General features: G+C 44.4%; 1 protein-coding gene across 1 annotated transcript in view; it reads right to left on the minus strand.

The window, feature by feature from the left end:
* CLASP1 (cytoplasmic linker associated protein 1) overlaps window positions 1–24,697 on the minus strand; it is a gene marked incomplete in the record, with an annotated part of 180,394 nt that overhangs the window by 27,969 nt on the left and 127,728 nt on the right. The window contains 7 exon segments of the mRNA XM_056534144.1: window positions 4,179–4,202; window positions 4,686–4,789; window positions 7,830–7,892; window positions 10,004–10,111; window positions 16,106–16,267; window positions 16,977–17,084; window positions 24,612–24,635. Coding sequence (XP_056390119.1) covers window positions 4,179–4,202; window positions 4,686–4,789; window positions 7,830–7,892; window positions 10,004–10,111; window positions 16,106–16,267; window positions 16,977–17,084; window positions 24,612–24,635 — 593 coding nt within the window.

Here is a 24,697-nt window from a genome sequence, read left to right on the forward strand (position 1 = left end):
CCATAACAACCGGAGCATCCTTCTCCCCCCCGGTCACCATCTTCATCATTCATCCAATATTGTTTAGGTAAGTACTGATGATAAATTGTCCTGCCTGTGGTGCGACATACTGCAGTAATCAGGTGGGTGCGATGCTCTGCAGTGATCACACAACCACCAATAAAAAAAAAAGGAGCAAAAAAATAAATAAAAAACCCAAAGTAATGATTTCATCATCTCTATTAGAGATGAGCGAACTTACAGTAAATTCGATTCGTCACAAACTTCTCGGCTCGGCAGTTGATGGCTTTTCCTGCATAAATTAGTTCAGCTTTCCGGTGCTTCGGTGGGCTGGAAAAGGTGGATACATTCCTAGGAGACTCTTTCCTAGGAATGTATCCACCTTTTCCAGCCCACCGGAGCACCTGAAGGCTGAACTAATTTAGGCAGGAAAAGTCATCAACTGCCGAGCCGAGAAGTTCGTGACGAATCGAATTTACTGTAAGTTCGCTCATCTCTAATCTCTATCCTTCAAGTGTTGTCTCAGATAAGAAAAAAAGAAAAAACATCAAAAGAAAAAAAAAAGAAAAAAAACTAAACAAAATCTTCTTATAGATTCTAAACCAGTGTTTCCCAACCAGGATGCCTCCAGCTGTTGCAAAACTACAACTCCCAGCATGCCCGGACAGCCTTCGGCTGTCCGGGCATGCTGGGAGTTGTAGTTTTGCAACAGCTGGAGGCACCCTGGTTGGGAAACCCTGTTCTAAACTGTGGACCTCTAGGTGGTGCAAAACTACAACTCCCAGCATGCCGGGCAGCCATTGAAGCGATAGTATTGTTATCTGCAGATCATGAAGACGATGATGGCTCCTTCAGTAGTCGGGACCGTTTCCCGGATGTGAGGTGTCAGATGGCGAGAGGCCAACTCCAGTATAATGGCCCCATAGTACAAAGAGATCAGTGTCATCACTTACATAATAATAAAGAAATGCACACGAGGTGCAACATGATCGCCTACAATAACAGAGAGACAGTGCGTTCCAGACACCCTGCAGACACTGCGCTGAATCAGCAGGAAAAACAGGTTGGGGGGCACAATATTATGATGACACCATGGAGGTAAGTGACCTGTCTGATGTTATCACAAGACTGAATGTGACATATCAATCCTGCCAAAGTGACACGGGGCGAGATAGTTGTGCTCTCTGCTCTAAGGGTTCACACCACGTTTTTGCAGTACAGCTCCCGTATACGTTATCAATGTGAAAACCGCACGGAACCGCATTAAAAACCGTATGCATTGACTCTCCATTGAAAACTGTACGCCAAATGATGCATCCGGTTGTGTACGTTTTGCGTCTTGTACAATTTTGTCAGTTTTTTTTCTCCCGTACCCAAAACCGTAGCCTACCACGGTTTTTGGTCAAGGTGAAAAACCATATTAAACCGTATACGTTTTTTTTTTTTTTTTTTTACATGGGAGTCAATAGGAACCATACAAAGCCGTACGTGCGTGCGGTTCCATTCGGTTTTCACCATATGTTTTTTTTACTTTGCACAGTTTTTTTTCTTGGAATTTCAATCAAACAAGTGAAACTTTATTCATAATGAAGTGAAAAAGTTAAAAACTTATAAGTTTTTTTCTTAAAAAACGGATGCAACCTGACATCATTTTTCAAACCGTATACAGGTTAAAATTTGTACACACGTTTTGATACAGTTTAGTCCGGTTTTGAGGAATCCGTTTTTCATCAAAAACCTGATACGGGAAACTGTACTGCAAAAACGCGGCGTGAATGCAGCCCAACAGTGGCGCCGCCCTACTGGAAACTCTGCTCCAGCGGAAGCTGAACAATATACAGTCAGAGAAAAATCTAGAGCGCTTGCTATATAGCCCAGGTGTTATAATGAACATCTAGGACGGCTTATATAGAACACCTTGGCTATAGAGCAAGCGGCCATGTCTAGTGTCCAGAACCGCAGCCGCTGCAGTCCTCAATGATCAGGAGGATGTAGCAGACGAACCCTGATGAATTTGTCGCACAGGCAATCACGCTGCCAGTTTAGATGACTTATTAGGGCTGGTAGGAGTTATCCGGAGATAGCGCGTAAATGACGGCTGTCGTACAAAATGCGTACATGATAAATTACTGACCACTGCACAAAGGGCTCTAATTGAGGAAATGACTTCATGATGATATAATTTTAAAGGGGTACTGCGGTGGAACTTTTTTTTTTTTTTTTAATGAACTGGTGCCAGAAAGTTAAACAGATTTGTAAATTACTTCTATTAAAAAATCTTAATCCTTTTATTACTTTTTAGCAGCTGTATGCTACAGAGGAAATTCTTTACTTTTTGTATTTCTTTTTTGTCTTGTCCACAGTGCTCTCTGCTGACACCTCTGTCCGTGTCAGGAACTGTCCAGAGCAGGAGAAAATCCTCATAGCAAACCTATCCTGCTCTGGACAGTTTCTGACACGGACAGAGGTGTCAGCAGAGAGCACTGTGGACAAGACAAAAAAGAAATACAAAAAGTAAAGAATTTCCTCTGTAGCATACAGCTGCTAAAAAGTACTAAAAGGATTAAGATTTTTTTAATAGAAGTAATTTACAAATCTGTTTAACTTTCAGGCACCAGTTCATTAAAAAAAAATAAAACTCCATTAGAAAACATTTTTTTAAATCAACTGGTGAAAGAAAGTTAAACAGATTTGTAAATTACTTCTATTAAAAAATCTTAATCCTTCCAGTACTTATCAGCTGCTGTATGCTCCACAGGAAGTTATTTTCTTTTTTAATTTCCTTTCTGCCTGACCACAGTGCTCTCTGCTGACACCTCTGTCCATGTCAGGAACTGCCCAGAGCAGGAGAGGTTTGCTATGGGGATTTGCTTCTACTCTGGACAGTTCCTAAAATAGACTGAGGTGTCAGCAGGGAGCACTGTGGTTAGACAAAAAAGGAAATTCAAGAAGAAAAGAACTTCCTGTGGAGCATACAGCAGCTGGTAAGTACTGATTAAGATTTTTTTATAGAAGTAATTCACAAATCTGTCCGCCACCGGGATGACGTCACATTGCAGCAAAAGTCCTATTTACTGTATTTACAAAGGACTTGACGGGGGCAGAACTGAGGTATCTCTAGGTACACACAGTCATACAGAGTCCCCAGGTCCTGACACCTATCTAGAGAGTCAGAACTGTCAGGACACTTGTGATTACAGCCATTTCATGTACAGATTGGTGTTCGTTCTCATTGTCTTAGATAAGGGTTGGCTTTACTCCAATAACACTGTCGCTCTTGTCCATGGATGTGTTTGGCATTTACTGGAATGGAACTGTGAGCTGCAATACCAGACACGACCATGCACATGAGTGGCGCTGTATATATTTATATTAAAAAAGAAAAAACCTATATCTGTGTTTGTGTGCATATACACATACATATATTAAGATTAGAGATGAGCGAACTTACAGTAAATTCGATTCGTCACAAACTTCTCGGCTCGGCAGTTGATGACTTTTCCTGCATAAATTAGTTCAGCTTTCCGGTGCTCCGGTTGGCTGGAAAAGGTGGATACAGTCCTAGTAGACTCTTTCCTAGGAATGTATCCACCTTTTCCAGCCCACCGGAGCACCTGAAGGCTGAACTAATTTATGCAGGAAAAGTCATCAACTGCCGAGCTGAGAAGTTCGTGACGAATCGAATTTACTGTAAGTTCGCTCATCTCTAATTAAGATAGATAAATATATATCTATATAGAAAATAAATTTTATATATATATATATATATATATATATATATATATTACTCAAAAAATATATCTATCTATAACAGTTGTCTTCAACCTGCGGACCTCCAGATGTTGCAAAACTACAACTCCCAGCATGCTGGGAGTTGTATTTTTGCAACATCTGGAGGTCCCCAGGTTGAAGACCACTGTTCTATAATATAAAATATACACACACATTTGTGACTGAGTTTTTTTTTTTTTTATTCAGAGGGGGCATGCTGGGAGTTGTAGTTTTCTCCAATATTTCTCTAATATTAGATCTTGATCTTTACACGACACAATAAGAGATCTCTTTATTCTTTTATACATAAGGACGGTGGGTCCCAGCGCCTCCCGGATCAGAAACAATATAGTAATGACAAGTAATTCCCACCCGGGCTTGGCTTAACGTAACAGAAATGGCCGTACCTTATTCCTGGGGTCTCCCAGCAGCTAAACAAGAAATTAAGAATGTTATTAGAAGGATGAAAAATCAAGGGTTAAATGGAGATGAGGGACACGGGACACACAACATGAGGTCTCCGGGGTGCTGGATCCTCGGGTGATGGATAATACAGGACACGGACAACACAACAGCGAGGGTCGGCTGCTCGGCTAGAAGGTCGTCTACAGTCTCCAAGTCTACGAAGTCAACAGCGCAGAGGCAGAAATCAGACAGGGACCAAGATGGTGACTATGGCAGGTTATATAGGTGCACGAAATCTGCGCTCACGTCTGAGATCACGGCCACCATCTTGTAGATTTGTGATATATTTGTGTTTTTTTCCCCCATGAGTTCTGCCCTAGCGGTTGACACGACAGATGGCGGCTCAGGGGTGTATGACCAATGTACAAGAGAGGAGCCACATGCGGCAAACAGTCACTAGACAGTGGAGGACACACACGCAGGTGGGACACACACGCACTTCATCTTACCAGAGCATCGGCTACGGCGGCTTCCAGGTCCGTGCTGGAGCTCAGCACCCTCATGGCGTTCACGGAGGACGGTAATCTCCCCGACTGGCCGATCCCATAGCGATCTTGAAAAAAAAAAAAAAATAGAAAAAAGGGGGGAAAGAAAAAATAAAGAAGAACGTCAAACATTTTATCTGGAGGAAGAATTCCTGCAGCAAAAATCTTAGAAAGCGACTTATGGGCAAAATCCTCCCCTAAAGAGGTCTGGAAGAACATGGAGACTGTAAACTGGGCATCCAAGACAGTGTTTCTGAGTCAGTGTGCCCCCAGCTGTTGCAAAACTACAACTCCAAGCCGAAGGCAGTCCGGGCATCCTGGGAGTTGTAGCCTTGCAACAGCTGGAGGACATTGGTTGGGAAACACTAATCTTATGTGCCAGATTGGCCCCTTAAGAAATCAAGGATCCATTGCAGGGTGCACATCTGTACTGACAAACCACAACCAGTAGGGGGCATCACTGTGGACCGACCATCACTGGTGCTAATCTGTGGACTGTGTCATTATTTGGGGGTCTTCTATAATAATAAATAAATTGTCTATGTGGCTCAATCTTCTATGGCGCCTTCACTCTACGGTCGCCCATCGCCATACGTTACGTGTTATCACCCCCTATACGGGTAAGGACACTTTGCCCAGAAGAAGCCGACAAAGACAAACTGCGGGAATTCATAGCTAGACAGCAGGACTGGTCATCCAGAACGCGCCAGCGACTGTCCACATATCAATAAGACCCTGGGAAAGCTGTGTCTCTTCAGCTGTGACATGAGGCAGGGCATGCTGGGTGTTTTAGTTCACCAGCTGTAGAGCCAGAGCTAGACACCGACTAATGATGTGACCACCATTCTGGCCCTGATGGACAGAAATGGCCTCTGCAGCATTAGTCTATAGGTTACTTGTATCGTAACATAAATGGCAGAAAAGAAAATAAAGTTAGCGGTGATGGGATGAATAACCTAAAAGAAAAGTATTCTATAAAGCTGGGCCCCTGTGGCCCCTGGACTGTAGTAACTGCGCCGCTCAGTACTGGAGCATTAACTGATCTCCATACAATATCTATAGGAGACACAGGGCCCTATTGGACACGTCTGCTATACCTTCAGGATACAAATGGCCACACCAGGAGGAGCACCCAACCTTCTAAGTATCCTGACAAGACCCCCCCCCCCCAATTGGTATACAAATCAGGGAGAAATGGTTGATACTCCCCAGACCAGTGTTTCCCAAACAGGGTGCCTCCAGCTGTTGCAAAACTACAACTCCCAGCATGCTGGGAGTTGTTGTTTTGCAACAGCTGGAGGCACCCTTGTTCGGAAACAATGCCACAAACTGCGCTGACGTACAAGGATGCACGCTATAACCATCATTAACCCTTCATCTTCATGATATAGGGTTCCCCCTTTTACGCTAGAAATACAGCTACTGCATATGGGTCAATGTTCTCCAACGCAAGACTATGAAGGCATGCTGGGAGTTATAGTTTTGCAACATCCATAAAAGTTGCAAAAAGTTTTGTAACATTCTAGTTCTGCCTGGGCATGCTGGGAGTTGTAGTTTTACACACATCGGGGGACATTGATATAGGTTGATGAAGCGGCCCCATCTGTCATGTATAAGAACCTGGATCCTGTGTAATGGGCAAAACTTCACACTGCACAAGCGAAGATCTGAGAAGTCGCCTTATAGTGTATTCCTGGAACAATGGGCGAGACCCCACAACTCCAAGGGCCTAACCTATAGAATATCACTAGGGTGCAGGATACATCCGAGACCTATAGAATATCACTACGGTGCAGGATACATCTGAGACCTATAGAATATCACTACGGTGCAGGATACATCTGAGACCTATAGAATATCACTACGGTGCAGGATACATCTGAGACCTATAGAATATCACTAGGGTGCAGGATACATCCGAGACCTATAGAATATCACTAGGGTGCAGGATACATCCGAGACCTATAGAATATCACTAGGGTGCAGGATACATCAGAGACCTATAGAATATCACTAGGGTGCAGGATACATCCGAGACCTATATAATGTCACTAGGGTGCAGGATACATCCGAGACCTATAGAATATCACTACGGTGCAGGATACATCCGAGACCTATAGAATATCACTAGGGTGCAGGATACATCCGAGACCTATAGAATATCACTAGGGTGCAGGATACATCCGAGACCTATAGAATATCACTAGGGTGCAGGATACATCCGAGACCTATAGAATATCACTAGGGTGCAGGATACATCCGAGACCTATAGAATATCACTAGGGTGCAGGATACATCAGAGACCTATAGAATATCACTAGGGTGCAGGATACATCCGAGACCTATAGAATATCACTAGGGTGCAGGATACATCCGAGACCTATAGAATATCACTACGGTGCAGGATACATCCGAGACCTATATAATATCACTAGGGTGCAGGATACATCCGAGACCTATAGAATATCACTACGGTGTAGGATACATCCGAGACCTATAGAATATCACTAGGGTGCAGGATACATCCGAGACCTATAGAATATCACTAGGGTGCAGGATACATCCGAGACCTATAGAATATCACTAGGGTGCAGGATACATCTGAGACCTATAGAATATCTCTAGGGTGCAGGATACATCTGAGACCTATAGAATATCACTAGGGTGCAGGATACATCAGAGACCTATAGAATATCATTAGGGTGCAGGATACATCTGAGACCTATAGAATATCACTAGGGTGCAGGATACATCAGAGACCTATAGAATATCACTAGGGTGCAGGATACATCAGAGACCTATATAATATTATGGTGCATCCAATACGTATAACCCCCCTCTCCAGGGATCTGCGCACTTGGGCGATGACAATACACAGACCCGAACTCTCCACATATAACACTGTATATGGCCGCAGCAGGAAGCGGACCAGATCCGATATATAATGCAAAACAATGAATGAGCATGAAAAGAACAAAAAAATGGACTCCAGTAACACGTCATGGAACAAAAATGTGGAGAGGTGATGTATGTTATGATATGTAATGCACATGCAGGCGGTGATGGCGGCACGAACATGAAGCGGGCATGCAGTTAGCTCCGGATCACCTGACTGCCCCACAGACTCTGAGGTGGAGAGCGCACTAGTGGACCTGGAATGACGTCGAGAGGCTGCAAGAAGAAGGAATGGCAGAGACCCAGAGGGTTAACACGCAGATAACAAAGACAGAAGCAGCGTACACATATAGGCCCGAGATACCGAGCATCCCGGGGGGTGGATATGTGACAGGAAGCAGAGCGTGAATGGGGACACAGACAAAGCCGAAGGTTCAGCGCCAGCTTCCCAGGTGTGACCAGCGCCAAAGTCTGTGGCCGCTCTTACCTGTGACCATTACATACACAGCGTGGTGCAGCGCTACTGCCTAGGACTCTCACACAGTAGGGACAGGATACACAAAATGACATACACGGCTTATAAGGCTTCTTCACATTGAGTATCCTGCCCCCTGCTGGTGAACAGAGATAAAACACCATGATAAAAATGTCAGACTGTGAGCTGCTGCACCAGAACAGGCGGCAGGTTACCCCCTCCCCCATGGTGGTGGACAAAACTGATAACATCATTACGTTACTATTACATTCAGTATTGTGAAACACGAAAAACACCACAAGACGGGACACACAAGATTATAAAGGTCCTTCCATATTACTGTGACGCTGATAGAAATACAGGAACCGGGAAGGTGGGGATTAGTAGGGGTTAAACCAGCATGCACTAAGGCTATGTTCACACCATGTGGTTTTTACGCATATTCCACTATTAGAATAAGCCTTTTCTTTAAGCATTTCTTTGTTTTCAATGGGAATAAGACGAGTAGTTCACATGTTGAAAAGCGGTGCAATTTTATTCTGCCAAATTTATATCACTTACTGACGCTTTTCCGAGCATCATGTAGTCAGAAAGCGAATCAGCCCCATTAAAAAGGGTTAAAGGGTTACTCCGCTCCCCAGCGTTCAAGAACTCAGTGTTCAGGAACTCAATGTGAACCTTGTGTGCGGGCTTCCGTGTTCACGCCCGCCCCCTCGTGACATCACGGCCTGCCCTGTCAATGAAAGTCTATGGGAAGGGGGTGCGATGGTCGTCACGCCCCCTCCCAAGGACTTGCATTGAGGGGGCGGGACATGATGTCACATGGCGTGACTACACGAGGGACGGGCTTGAACATGGAAGCCCACACACAGCGTTCAGGAACTCAATGTTCCGGACGCTGGGGAGCGGAGTAACCCTTTATGTCCGGGAGCAAAACTCCCGCAATGGAAAGTGAACTATGGGGCAGAAATCTAAGGGAGCGCCTGGAATTTATATCATGTACTCTGCAGTGTCTGAACATAGCCTTAAAAAAAGATGTCATACTCTATACCCTAAGTTCTTTAAAAAGTGGATCTCCAGCTGCTGCAAAACTACAACTCCTAGCATGCTGGAAGTTGTAGTTTGGCAACAGCTGGAGATCCACAGTTTGGAGACCACCTCTCTATACCAGTGATATTAAACCCGTGACTTTCAAGCTGTTCTAAAACTACATTTCCCGGTGGCTGTCTAGGCATGCTGGGAGTTGTAGTTTCACAACATGCAGGACAACCACAGGTTGAAAATCACTGCTCTTTAAAACACCTAATTTTTCTATCACACTTGTTGAATTTGTAGTAAAGTATGAAAAAAAATAATTAAAAAAATTCTGATAGGGGGGCACAACTGCGGCGTTCTGAGATTGCTGGGCCACTATAGTGGTTGTAGTTTTGCAACAGCAGGAGCGCCACATGATGGACCCTGCTCTGGACATAGAGGCCTATTCAGACATCTGAAAATCTACAAGACGGGGTCAAAATGATCAGGTCAGATGCCTCGTACAAGTCTTAACTCTCTATCTATATATATATATATATATATATATATATATATATATTAAAAAATTATATTATATCTGAAATATATAAATATAGACATATACATAAAAATAAATATACATGTATAAATGTATAAAAATATATATACGTATATAAAAAATTTATAGATAAATATATATGGAAAACCTAAACTCCGAAAAAGCTGTTCTCACCCCAATAGAAGTCATCTATAGCTCTGTCCTAATCTGCTTGAACCCTGTCACCTAAGGTAAGATGAGGGAAGTAGGACGCAGCCTGGCCCTGAGCACTTGTAGCACAGTCAGTAGCTGAGGGAAGGGTTGGGTAGGATAGGTGGGTTTCAATATTCCAATACTTACCAAGCGGTGCAAAGCCCCTGGCGGGACTGGTATCCCGGCTGCTCTCTCGGCTGGTGTCGCGGCTGCACCCCTGACTCATGCTGGGTCGGGGGATGCGGCTGCTCCGGGCTAGCATGCGATGTGGAAAAGCAGCACATTAATTTACAACACATTAAACAGGCAGATAATTGAGAAAAATCTTCAATGAAGCAAGTGGTTAATGCTGTTACATCAATGACAGACACCCCTGGACTGCAACACAGAAGAGGTGGACGGGGATGGGCGGCGCCGTTACTCCGCTACTCAGGAAGGATCGGTCATAATTAAAATAAAAAACTTAGGATAGGCAGTAGCGTCCAAAAGTTGTCAAAAACACACAAGCCCCCTTTTTCCCCTCCCGACCCCCCCCTGTGGGTAGCAAGAGTGAATGTGATAAGCAGCAGCCCCCTGGATCAAGACCCCATCCCCGATCTGCAGAGGCAGAGCCAGGATTAATGCCCCATGTGAACGCAGTGAAGAGGAGACGTGGATTAGTATACGGCTCTATATAAACCTTCCTGAGACGCGTCCAACCCAAACATCATATAAGAAGATGTACAAGCACTTATACTGAATACTACTGAGAAAGGGAACGTCTACTACAGGATCTACAAGAAGGTCTGACCCCCCCCACCCAATGTCAGGCCTCAAAAATGATAAAGTATTAAAAGACAATATCTGTATCTAATGACAGGAGGAGGGATGGAGACAAATCCAGACTAAGAAATACGGCACAGAATCCTTGAGCCAAGTCCATTTCTGCCAGTGCATCCCTCCGCTTTCTATCAGGGGGATCAATCATGTGAATAACCAATATTCAAGTCAAATATGACTAATAGACATTGGGCTTTGAACCCTTTGGTTGTTCAGTCACTGCCGTTATGTTTACTATTATGGGTACATCCGGACATATTTCAGCAAATTGCTGCCGTATGGAATTGGACAAGAATTAATGTAAAGTGCTACAGAATCTGCAGGTGTAATTATAAATTATTTATAATAAATAATTATTTATAATAAAAACAATATTTTTTATAATTATTAATCTATAATATAATAATTATATAATAAGGAGATTTTTTTGTACTCACCATAAAATCTCTTTCTTGTAACTTTCATTGAGGGACACTAGGAGGCGCTGACACTAAGGAAAAAAAAATAATTGACTCCTCCCTGGCAGGATATACCCGCCCACTGGAAGTGAGGTAATCAGTTTTGTCACAAAGCAGTAGGAGAAGCCAACCAGGACATATGTCCGAAGGACCCTAGAAAGTAATCCCCAGATAAAAACCCAAGAACCGAAAAAGAGCATCCGGGCAGCAGTGAAGAAATAGGTGGGTGCAGTGTACCCCAATGAAAGCTACAAGAACGAAATTTTACAGCGAGTACAAAAAAAAAAAATCTCCTTTTCTTGGTTGCCCTTCATTGGGGGACAGTTACTTATGGGACGTACCATAGCAGTACCTAAGGTGGGAACAACCACCACTAGAGAAGGGGAAGCAGTCTGGAGACCAAACCCAGCCGTCCGTAAGGCTAGCGGACGAGACCCTGGGCCAGAAACAACCGAGGGTCAGAAACTGAGCTCCATGAAGAGCCAATTGTCCATAGAGATGGCCTAGGATGCCAAAGGAAGAGACCATCCTGAAAAGAGACTCTAAACCTCCGGACCGAAGAGAGACAAGAAAAAATCAACTAGGAAGCCAGATAGACTGAATCCATACAGGAAGGAGGTAGGAAAGCAAACCCAAGGAACACAGGACAACAGAAACAAAAAAAATTGGAAAAGTGCACAACAGGAGAACCCCATCCAGAGTCGACCGAATCAAGAGAACCTGGCAGAAAAAAAAGCCAGGGAGAGCAGCGGGCGCCTGAGCAAAAGGTGAGCACAGAAGGTGGAGACCAGAAAACCACCAAAAAAAAAGAAAGACAGAAACCGGCTCAAGAGGGGCCTGGTGCATAAGATCGAGGACATGACCAGCTGCAGACCCAAAAACCCTGTATCAGAGGCCCGCTGCGAGCACCAGGGAGGTGAAATTAGCTTGACTGGGGTAATACAGATGACCGAAACGCCGTCCATGGACGGACCCAAAGGGGGAGACGGAAGTAAAAAAAAACGGCCAACCGAAGGAGCGGAGTACCCTGAAATGGAACATCCCACAACACCGGAGAAGCCAACAAGGGAATTGGAGGATCCAGAGTCTCCTGGAAGACTCACACCTATAGAGTATGTAAACTCAACGTCCGAGAAATGCAGCGGGTGACAAACATCCATGTCGAGACAGGAAGAAGTGCGGGACAGAAAGGGCGCCCCACAACACAAGCCTGAGATCTCAACCACCACTAAGGCCCAAAGAACCAGGCAGGTCAATCCAGAAAAGAGAGCACACCACAGTATCCTAGGAAGGTGTCTAAGACAGGAAGACCAATCGGTCTTAGACCCTAGAGGTCGGATTGGACTAGAGCACTCCGAAGCAACAACCCGTCAGGATGAGAACGGAGGGAGAGACAAAAGGGAACCTGGCTAGGGCTTCCAGGTTCTGGGAACATGAAGATTACCCCAGAAGACTGTAGTGTCAGTATAGCGCAACTGACACTGTCAAAGGGAGGGAGGAATACACCCTTCCAAGATTGCACCAGGAGAGAAAGAGAGCAATGGCAGGACCCAACAATAGACGGGGCTAGACCTGCTGTTGCCGAGGCGGGCACGAATGTATAAGCTCCTCCCACAGTGGAGAGTGCCATGGCCGTATGAGCATCAGGAATAACCAAGAAAATGGGAGAGTCAGGCTGCAAGAGTGGGCAGTAAGCACACAAGCATAGACTGTGAAAAGCTACTCTGAATTCTCACAGCAAAAAAGAAGAGCCCAGCCAGATACCCCCCATATAGTGGGGAGAGAGAGAGATGGCTCCTTCTGAGCAGGAGAAAGTGCTCAGCAAAACAGTCCCCCTAGTGGAGGGGAAAACCAGAGGTCATCGAAATGAAGCCCAGGCACTGACCGTGCCAAGCTCCCTGATCCCAGTAACCCCAGTGGAAGGGGGAGTGTCACCAGCACTGTAAAATCAGGGAAATGTCATCTTACGGCAACAGACAAATACTGCGTTAACGCAGCCCCCAAGGAACCCTTCAACAACATATCCAGGAATGGAGGAGTTAATCTGTGTCCCTAGAGGGATTGGAATCTTGGACACGGGCTGGGCAACGAGACAAAGGCATGATTACTAATGCAAGGAAGAAGCCCACATTCATACATGACCCCCAGCGTTGAGAGGAACATCCCATCGGGGGGAAACCCTGGACCAGATAGTGAGTCAACGGAGCCCCTAGAAGAGTTGTGCCCTAGAAAGGGGAAGAGAGAGTGCTGCTGTAGTTGTGAAAGTCTGTGGAATCTGCAGGAAAACTCCCGCACCCCCCATCTCTTAATGGTGCCACACACCAAGACTGCTGTCGCAGACGTAAGAGATGGCAGACATATGTGGGGCAGGAAACATGCCAACACAGGCTGACTTACAGGAAAAAAGAGGCCCAAGGAACCCACTGGGACACTTCAGTCACAGGAGCGGCAGGAATGGGGAGGGGAGCTGGTGGATGAGAAAACTATGCACACAGCCTGACTTTCTGGCATAGGGACCACGGCCACACCGTATCCCGCATTCAGAACCACACCCGAAGAGTGAGATACCAGTGTTCAGCCGTGAGAACGGCAGGTATGTGGAGAGGGACCTGGTAAAGTAGGGAACCTGGCGAACCAGCATGTGGTGCATTGTATAGAGCCCCTGGAGGGCGACTCACTAGGAACTACACCTGGGCAGGGGGTTACCTGAACTTCCGCCACGGGCAGAGCAGCAAACCATGCAGACAACTGTCTGGCCAACTGGTATAGGATTCCTGAACGCACAGGAACACTGCTGTGCCCGCGGCCAAACTGATGGGTTATCCAGTGGTGTAGGAGACCATGCATACGAAAGCCTGGTTGACTCACAACAGTCCCTTGTACCTGCAGAGACCCTCGCACAGATTCATCACACCAACAGTGAGGAAAGGGAAGCCACGGCCATGCACGCGGCAGCCCAGAGATGGGAGACCGACGGCGGCAGAAACCGTGCAGACAACGGTCTGGCTGAACAAGTTCACCTTCAGGTGCTGGTGATAAGGGAACATTTAACACATGTGGAAGGGCAGGGAGGCCTAGAAGCCATGGATAGAATCCCCGTAACCCTGGGAGATCAGAGGACGCTTAGGAGCCATGGAATGTATCAGCGTCACCCTGCATAGGGTCCATAGGGCATGCCAGGTCACCCCACCGGACACCGTGAACTAGCAGTGAGGTACCGGAACTGCAGCTGCAGATACATGAGCCCTTGGATAAGAGCGAGACGCAGTGGAGAAAACAATGCAGACCACTGTCCGTCTTACTGGTATGGGTCCATAGTAGACAACTGGTCACTCCAGTGGACACCTCGCACTAGAAGGGCGGTACCGTTATCCACCCGCCCAGTTGTGAGATGAGCTACAGGAGAGACTACTGTCTGGCAAAAAGACAGCAGATCCAGTTTACGACCACGCAGAGAAACTTCCACGGAGACCTTGTACTGGACGAGGGGATCCGGGGCACTAGCCGCAGATGCAGCAGCCTGAAGAGGAGGGAATATAGTATGCATACGTTAAGAAAACCGGCGGACATGACTGCATGTAATGGTATGGTACTCACCGGGGACTGTTCTCTCTACCGCTGTTGGATAGTATACAGCCATACTCGCCTAAGTTGTCTTCAGCCGGCTATAATCACCTGCATCATGTCAGGCTGAGACAGCGGGACGAGCAGGGAAGATAGGGGGGGACCTGGACCCAAGGTGCAACCCCAGGTTGCTGGCTGTTGGTGGGAAGGGGTTAACTGTGCATACTTTATGCTTCTTAGCCGCACATGGGGGAACAGGTAGCGCTAAGCTCCTGAACCCCCACCTAAAAACAAGAAAAGAAAAAGGAGAAAAGAACCTAAAACAGGCCCTAACTATAAAATAAAAAGAAGACCAGGCCTGGAGAACTCCAGACCTGTGTCTGCCTCCTGCTGACACTAAGCTAAAACTGATTACCTCACTTCCAGTGGGCGGGTATATCCTGCCAGGAAGGAGCCAACTTTTTTTTTTTTCCCTTAGTGTCAGCGCTTCCTAGTGGCAAGAGCATATACCCATCAGTAATGGTGTCCCCCAATGAAGAGTGACCGAGAAATTATATTTTTATAATAACTATTATTACGATCATTATTTTTTATTATTTTTATTGTCATTATTTTTATTAATATTATTAATGTAGACTGGTGCAGGAGGCTTTATACCTCCTGTAGTTATGTCTATAAGTAACAATGGATGTACATCCCCTGATCACACAAAGGCCCCACAAATCCAGTATTGGCCGTCCTAACCCCAGAGTATACAGCTCTGATCTCATCCTATCCAGCCATAGATCTTATTGTGTGTCTCAGTAACATATAGCTGACCATTAGAGATCTCCTTACTGAAGTCACTGAGCTGGTATGAGGGTCCCCAGACCAGATATTATACCGGACTCACTGTCCATTTACTATACACAGCTCATAATGTAAATGTGTTCATAAGATAAACGTCATCTAAAAGAGCGGACAGTAATCAGAAGCAGATTCGCCTTCTAGCTTCTATATTAAAATGTTAAATCTAAGGCAGTGTTTTCCAAACAGTGCGTCTCCAGCTGTTGCAAAACTACAACTCCCAGCATGCCCGGACAGCCTTTGGCTGTCCGGGCATGTTGGGAGTTGTAATTTTGCAACAGCTGGAGACACACTGTTTGGAAACCACTGATTTAAGCAACAGATCAGTGTTCTCCAACCTGCGGCTCGCCAGGTGTTGCAAAACTACAACTCCTATAATCGCCCTGAGAGACAAAAGCTGTGAGGGTATGATGGGAGTTATAGTGCTGTAACATTGGTATAAGTTTTTAAGAATTTTGGGCATACTGGGAGTTGTAGTTCTGCAACAGCTGGAGGGCCACAAGTGTATAAAACACCATAATAGAGGGTAATGGCCCCAGATTGCTGACACAATAATCCTTACCCAGTCCTATCCTGCTGGGGCTGGTCTCGCGGCTGCAGCCCTGGCTCCGCGGGATCTTGCTTCTCTTCTCAGAGGTGGGGATCTGAGGGACCCTCTGGGCGCTGGTGGCTAGACCGTATCCACTGCTCAACAATTTGCCGGGAGAACTGGAGCGGCTGCCGGCTATGGGGAGAGAACATGAGTGAGGAAACATACACAGACATGATGGGGTCACTAATAATCTACATGGATGATGCTCAGCGATGTTATGGGGCACAATAACCTCACTAATGGCGACCGTGTCATCACGGTACAGCGCAGCGACGCTCTCCCCTCCCTGAACACCTCTATACAGCCAAAGAAAAATCTAGGGTGATAGTTCACCCTGGATGGGGTGGAAGTGAGATAATTGTGCAATTAGGCCACCTCGATGACAGAACACAATGTCCGCTACCTAGAAGAGCGAGGAGTGTTCAGCCAAATGCCTGATGAGCCTTGGCCCACCGCCAACGGGTGCTCTACAGGCTTCATTGTCCCACATTTGTGAGAACTTGGCACACGGGACAGTGGTGCCCCACACTGTATAGAAATGCCAGGGATGGATGTCGTCAGCAGCCGTACAAAGATGCGCAACAGGTCGCCTACACGGAACAATGACGGCGGGAGGGTGAGGCCCGGGGGGGCAGGTTCTTACCACTGGCTGGGTTCGCCGATCGGGATCCTTAAGCATGAAGGCAGAAGGGAGGAGGACAGTAAAGAGGGATTTAGAGAAGGTCACATGACATACAGATCTCACAGAACCATCATACAGGACAGAGGACTCATGAGCCGGCAGACACACCGCCCCACATTCAGCCATAACAAGGTCACAAATCACGCGCCGTATCCTTACGCTGGGACTGCGACACGATCTTGGCTCGGCTGCGGCCCCGGGTGTCCGGCTGAGCGGAGGTGGTGCCGCTCGTGCTTCCCGAACTCTGCCTCCTGGTGCGGATCCGTCCTGTATGAATAAACACAAAAAAGGTAAAATCATTAGTCAAAGTCCATTGAGGCGACTACGACTGCACCACAGAAAACATCCATATGCCACGATCCTAAGCGTCACCGTAAGCGCAAAATCAGAAAAAAATAAAACATAAGTACCATCTACCAAATCTGGAGATAGAACGGAAACATCTGCACAGCTGGGGGCCACAGGCCGGTATACACAGGACCCCATCCTATATAGCAGATAATGCTACCTTACTACCAGAAATCAATAATCCAGACTGCCACAATGGCGCAAAATTAGACCCACAGTGACAACAGTCACCTCTGATCATCACTACATAGTTCATATCAGTGTTTTCCAAAGAGTGTGCCTGCAGCTGTTGCAAAACTACAACTACCAGCATGCCCAGACAGCCGTTGGCTGTCCGGGCATGCTGGTAGTTGTAGTTTTGCAACAGCTGCAGACACACTCTTTGGAAAACACTGGTTTATATATTCATCTCCAAAGAAAGCTTCACTATTCTGCTAGATGTGACTAGAAAATAATTAAAGAGATTGTGGTGGTGGGGGCAGAGCTGGGCTGTTTGATAGTAATACACACACAGTTACTTACTCCCTTATTTTCTAGACTATCACAGCAAATCACAAACTCCTCTCTGCTATATAGTGACATAGTGCTGGTGAAAGTGCACTGAACAGGCTGGCCTCTTATGGGCTGATGATTTACACAGTATGATGAGTACAGCTCTGAAGTATAATACAGGATATAACTCAGGATCAGTACAGGATAAGTAATGTAATGTATGTACACAGTGACCTCACCAGCAGAATAGTGAGTACAGCTCTGGAGTATAATACAGGATATAACTCAGGATCAGTACAGGATAAGTAATGTAATGTATGTACACAGTGACCTCACCAGCAGAATAGTGAGTGCAGCTCTGGAGTATAATACAGGATATAACTCAGGATCAGTACAGGATAAGTAATGTAATGTATGTACACAGTGACCTCAGCAGCAGAATAGTGAGTACAGCTCTGGAGTATAATACAGAATATAACTCAGGATCAGTACAGGATAAGTAATGTAATGTATGTACACAGTGACCTCACCAGCAGAATAGTGAGTGCAGCTCTGCAGTATAATACAGGATATAACTCAGGATCAGTACAGGATAAGTAATGTAATGTATGTACACAGTGACCTCACCAGCAGAATAGTGAGTACAGCTCTGGAGTATAATACAGGATATAACTCAGGATCAGTACAGGATAAGTAATGTAATGTATGTACACAGTGACCTCACCAGCAGAATAGTGAGTACAGCTCTGGAGTATAATACAGGATATAACTCAGGATCAGTACAGGATCAGTAATGTAATGTATGTACACAGTGACCTCACCAGCAGAATAGTGAGTACAGCTCTGGAATAAAATACAGGATATAACTCAGGATCAGTACAGGATAAGTAATGTAATGTATGTACACAGTGACCTCACCAGCAGAATAGTGAGTACAGCTCTGGAGTATAATACAGGATATAACTCAGGATCAGTACAGGATCAGTAATGTAATGTATGTACACAGTGACCTCACCAGCAGAATAGTGAGTACAGCTCTGGAGTATAATACAGGATATAACTCAGGATCAGTACAGGATAAGTAATGTAATGTATGTACACAGTGACCTCACCAGCAGAATAGTGAGTACAGCTCTGGAATATAATACAGGATATAACTCAGGATCAGTACAGGATAAGTAATGTAATGTATGTACACAGTGACCTCACCAGCAGAATAGTGAGTACAGCTCTGGAGTATAATACAGGATATAACTCAGGATCAGTACAGGATAAGTAATGTAATGTATGTACACAGTGACCTCACCAGCAGAATATTGAGTACAACTCTGGAGTATAATACAGAATATAACTCAGGATCAGTACAGGATAAGTAATGTATGTACACAGTGACCTCACCAGCAGAATAGTGAGTACAGCTCTGGGGTATAATACAGGATATAACTCAGGATCAGTACAGGATAAGTAATGTAATGTATGTACACAGTGATCTCATCAGCAGAATAGTGAGCACAGCTCTGGAGTATAATACAGGATATAACTCAGGATCAGTACAGGATAAGTAATGTAATGTATATACACAGTGACCTCACCAGCAGAATAGTGAGTACAGCTCTGGAGTATAATACAGGATATAACTCAGGATCAGTACAGGATAAGTAATGTAATGTATGTACACAGTGACCCCACCAGCAGAATAGCGAGTACAGCTCTGGAGTATAATACAGGATATAACTCAGGATCAGTACAGGATAAGTAATGTAATGTATGTACACAGTGACCTCACCAGCAGAATATTGAGTACAACTCTGGAGTATAATACAGAATATAACTCAGGATCAGTACAGGATAAGTAATGTATGTACACAGTGATCTCACCAGCAGAATAGTGAGTACAGCTCTGGGGTATAATACAGGATATAACTCAGGATAAGTACAGGATAAGTAATGTAATGTATGTACACAGTGAACCCACCAGCAGAATAGTGAGTACAGCCCTGGAGTATAATACAGAATATAACTCAGGATCAGTACAGGATAAGTAATGTAATGTATGTACACAGTGACCTCACCAGCAGAATAGTGAGTACAGCTCTGGAATATAATACAGGATATAACTCAGGATCAGTACAGGATCAGTAATGTAATGTATGTACACAGTGACCTCACCAGCAGAATAGTGAGTACAGCTCTGGAGTATAATACAGGATATAACTCAGGATCAGTACAGGATAAGTAATGTAATGTATGTACACAGTGATCTCACCAGCAGAATAGTGAGTACAGCTCTGGAGTATAATACAGGATATAACTCAGGATCAGTACAGGGTAAGTAATGTAATGTATGTACACAGTGACCTCACCAGCAGAATAGTGAGTACAGCTCTGGAGTATAATACAGGATATAACTCAGGATCAGTACAGGATAAGTAATGTAATGTATGTACACAGTGACCTCACCAGCAGAATAGTGAGTACAGCTCTGGAGTATAATACAGGATATAACTCAGGATCAGTACAGGATAAGTAATGTAATGTATATACACAGTGACATCACCAGCAGAATAGTGAGTACAGCTCTGGACTATAATACAGGATATAACTCAGGATCAGTACAGGATAAGTAATGTAATGTATGTACACAGTGACCTCACCAGCAGAATAGTGAGTACAGCTCTGAAGTATAATACAGGATATAACTCAGGATCAGTACAGGATAAGTAATGTAATGTATGTACACAGTGACCCCACCAGCAGAATAGTGAGTACAGCTCTGGAGTATAATACAGGATATAATATTTACACAGTGACCACTATTTATGTAGATTATGGTAATTTCACATGAAATAACGTAGTGGTGATTAGAGGTGGACATTGACTTTATCATTATGGTGACTGCAGTTCGGCTACAATAAAAACCTCCATCATATAGTAGTTAATACCCAAAGGTTTGGCCTCTAAGGTCACATTATTCAGCCCCTTCACCTTATATATAGCAGTAATAAGAAGCTGTAGACATCAGATATATATTGGCAGATCAGGTCAATGTTGGTGGGATACTTAGGCAAGTCCTGAACTCTTGAGTCTTGTATGTTGCAGCATCTGGAGGGTCACAGATTGTGGAGCCTTAAAGGGGTACTCCGGTGGAAACTATTATTATTTTTTTAATCAACTGGTGCCAGAAAGTTAAACAGATTTGTAAATTACGTCTATTAAAAAAAATCTTAATCCTTCCAGTACTTTTTAGCAGCTGTATGCTACAGAGGAAATTATTTTCTTTTTGAATTTCTTTTTTGTCTTGTCCACAGTGCTCTCTGCCGACTCCTCTGTCCGGGTTTAGGAACTGTCCAGAGTAGCATAGGTTTGCAATGGGGATTTTCTCCTGCTCTGGACAGTTCCTGACACAGACAGGTGTCAGCAGAGAGCACTGTAGACGAGACAAAAAAAAAAATATATAAGAAATTCAAAACGAAAAGAATTTCCTCTGTAGCAAACAGCTGCTAAAAAGTACTGGAAGGGTAAAGATTTTTTTAATAGAAGTCATTTACAAATCTGTTTAACTTTCTGGCACCAGTTCATTTAAAAAAAAAAAAAAAAAGTTTTCCACCGGAGTACCCCTTTACTGTCTATGTGGCGCCACCAGAAGATCCAATCATAACTGGGTATATAAGCCAATAGACATCCAACATGTACAGGCAAAGTGAGGAGTATACAATGTGCGCACACAACAACATCTACACATTCCATAAGAAGCAAACACAAAAACTACACGACCGTCTACAGATTCTGCGCTGCGTTCCCAGCATGCCGTAACATTGGAGCTACAACGATTCAGCTCCAACAAAGCTAAACACAAGCAAAATAAAAAAAAGGTTAATAGAGAGCAAAATCTAAACTACAGAGAAGACAAAATGAGAGATGCACATGAGTCTCTGCTGTACAAAGACACCGCCACTGCGTGAGCTCTGGATATGACCGCCCTATAGACGAGCACATACAGAACCATGGGGGAGAGGAGGGAAACCCCCGTGACGCTCCTTCTCTCACACCTTCCCGATACATCGGTGACACGAAGAGACGCCCAAACCTCTTCAGCGCAGTTTACATTGGACAATTAAAGGGGTACTCCACTGGCCCAGCATTCGGAACATTATGTTTCTAACGCTGGGTGCGGGCGACGAGGGTCGTGACTTCATAGCCACACACCCTCATGGTGACATGCCACTCCCCATCAATGCAAGTCTATGGGAGGGGGTGTGGCGACTACAGTCGCCACGCCCCCTCCCATAGACTTGCATTGAGGGTGCGTGGCATGATTCATGATGGGTGTGGCCGTGACGTTACGAACTGCGACCCCCACACTCAGTGTTCTAAACACACACCGGGTGCTGCACAGAGATCACGAGGGACCCCCGCGATCAGACATCTTATCCCGTATCCTTTGGATAGGGGGATAAGATGCCCAGGGGGACGGAGTACCCCTTAATGCTATAATTCCCTCGCTTCCAATTGGAGAATAAAGTGGCCAATGTGAATGTGTAACTAAATGAAAGGATAACTATACTTACGGCTGATCTTTAATCGATCCTGACATGTTGGGGGCATTCACATCACGATTTTGCCATACAGTTCATTTTTTCTTTCACGGAACGTATGTCCTAAAATCTTACAAAACTGTATGCAAACGTGTGCTCTGAATTGAAACAGCATAGGGTCTTAAACCGTATGCGGTTTGAATTTAGACGTCCTGTTGCATCAGTTTTTGTAATTAAAAAAAATGTATACTTTTTTTTTTGTTAACACTTTAGTGCAATAAAGTTTCAATTTTTTATTGAAATTCCAAGGACAGTAGGTGTGGTTTGCCAAGTACAAGAAAAAAACGTATCACAAAAAACCATATGGCACTGTAGACACATCCGTTTTTTATTGACTTCAATGTTTTAAAAAAAAATATATATATATATTTATACAGTTCGTATACGGATTTTAAACTGGAAACAAAACCGTAGTAGACTGAAGCTTTGTGCACGAAAACAAAACAAAAAAAAACGTACACGACCAAATAGGTACACAACCGGATGCATCTTGTAGCATATACGTTTTTGCATGGGAGGTCTGTGTGTACGGTTTTCCATAAGGTTGTATACAGTTTTCCTATACAAAACAGTATACGGGAACTGCGGAGCAAAATCGTGATGTGAATGCACCCTTAAAGGGGTAATCCAGGAAAAGAAATGTTTTATATCAACTGGCTCCAGAAAGTTTAACAGATTCGTAAATTACTTCTATTAAAAAATCTTAATCCTTCCAATAATTATCAGCTGCTTAAGTTGAGTTGTTCTTTTCTGTCTGACAACAGTGCTCTCTGCTGACATCTCTGCTTGTCTCGGGAACTGCACAGAGTAGAAGAGGTTTGCTATGGGGATTTGCTTCTACTCCGGACAGTTCCCAAGACAGGTGTCATCAGAGCACTTAGAAAATAACTCAACTTCAGCAGCTCATAAGTACTGAAAGGATTAAGATTTTTTTTAATAGAAGTAATTTAAAAATCTGTTTAACTTTCTGGAGCCAGTTGATAGACAGTATATAAAAAAAAGATTTTTTCCTTGATAACCCCTTTAAGACTTGGCAGATTTGTAGTGCGGATTAAATTCTTCATCAAATTACCACAGTCTACCCCAACCAGCTGTTGCAAAACTACAACTCCCAGCATAGACGTAGATGGGGTTTTGAAGACAACTTTTAAAGCAGATTTGACCAAATTGAACGTAGGAGGGTGAAGTCTGCTGCGAATCTGCAAAATGCATATGTTACACGGTAAAACTGCAGTGTATAAACAATGGGGAAAAGAGAAAAAGAAAAAAAAACTTTATGCAATTTGTGAACTCCCCTTTACAGAAAAGCATAACCACCTAGCGCACAGCCCTACAGAAAGCCATCACTGGGCATAATAAATGCTCAATGAGAAATCTGCTTATACTTACAACACAGTCATCACAAGTAGTCGCAAAAAAAAAAAAAAATTGTCCTCCATTTCCATCACGGCAGCGCTTTTCTGCTGCTTATCAGTCACAAACTGAGGACGTCTCGCTCCTTTCACAACCGACTCCTGCATCTATTATGCATTTGGAGATTCTTCAGACACTTTCCCTTCCTTAAGGTACGCTCACATTTTGTGCAGTTGATTTTGCTACCCATTAACTTCAATGGGCAGTAAAGCCAGCTGCAGAAAATATGCAGCAGATCCTGTACGTGTGAACGTACCCTTAGGTTATGTTCACACGGAGGAATTTCCGAGCAGAGGAATTCCACCAGAAAATTCTGCTTTGAGATTCCGCAAAAATTTACTGCACATTGAGTTGAATGGGGATTCTGCTGTCCCATTCACATGGAGGGTGGATTTTGTCTTTTTTTATTTTTTATTTCAATTAAGAACAAAGAGCAACATAAAAAATTGTAAAAAAAAATGAAAGCATCTGAAGACTTTCCGAATGCATTATAAGTGAAACCTGATCGAATTTGAAGGAATCTGGTCCAGAGAACAAAGTTCTTTAATGTTTATCAACTTAAAAGTAGTTGCAAAAAAAAGTTCAAGGAATCCTAAAGAAATTCTGCAGCGTTACCAATGAATGGTGATGGTAACATTGTAGAATGAGGATCACAGGTGATGGGCACGGTGCGGGGGTGATCGTCCGACTGTGGGGGGTATAATACACGACATACAGGCCACATAAATAATCCATGTATATGATCTGCACAGGATGTCCCCGTATGTTGGATGAAGGTCACTACCAGGCGGTGTGTGCGGTGGGAGATCCAGGAGGTGAATGTACAGAACACAGACACATGATGAGGAACCAAGCGGAGAACAGCATGCATGTCACCAGGAGGAAGCACAAATGATACCAGATACGATACCCAAGTGGACAGAGCTCTGTGGCACACAAAGCTTACCCTCAGATTTAGCAGTGGGACCATCTTTAGGCAAATTAAATAAAAAAAATAAAAAAATAAGGAGAGGAAAGATTGGGAATCATTAG

Source organism: Hyla sarda, chromosome 8 (assembly GCF_029499605.1).
Source record: "Hyla sarda isolate aHylSar1 chromosome 8, aHylSar1.hap1, whole genome shotgun sequence".
Lineage (NCBI taxonomy): Eukaryota > Metazoa > Chordata > Amphibia > Anura > Hylidae > Hyla > Hyla sarda.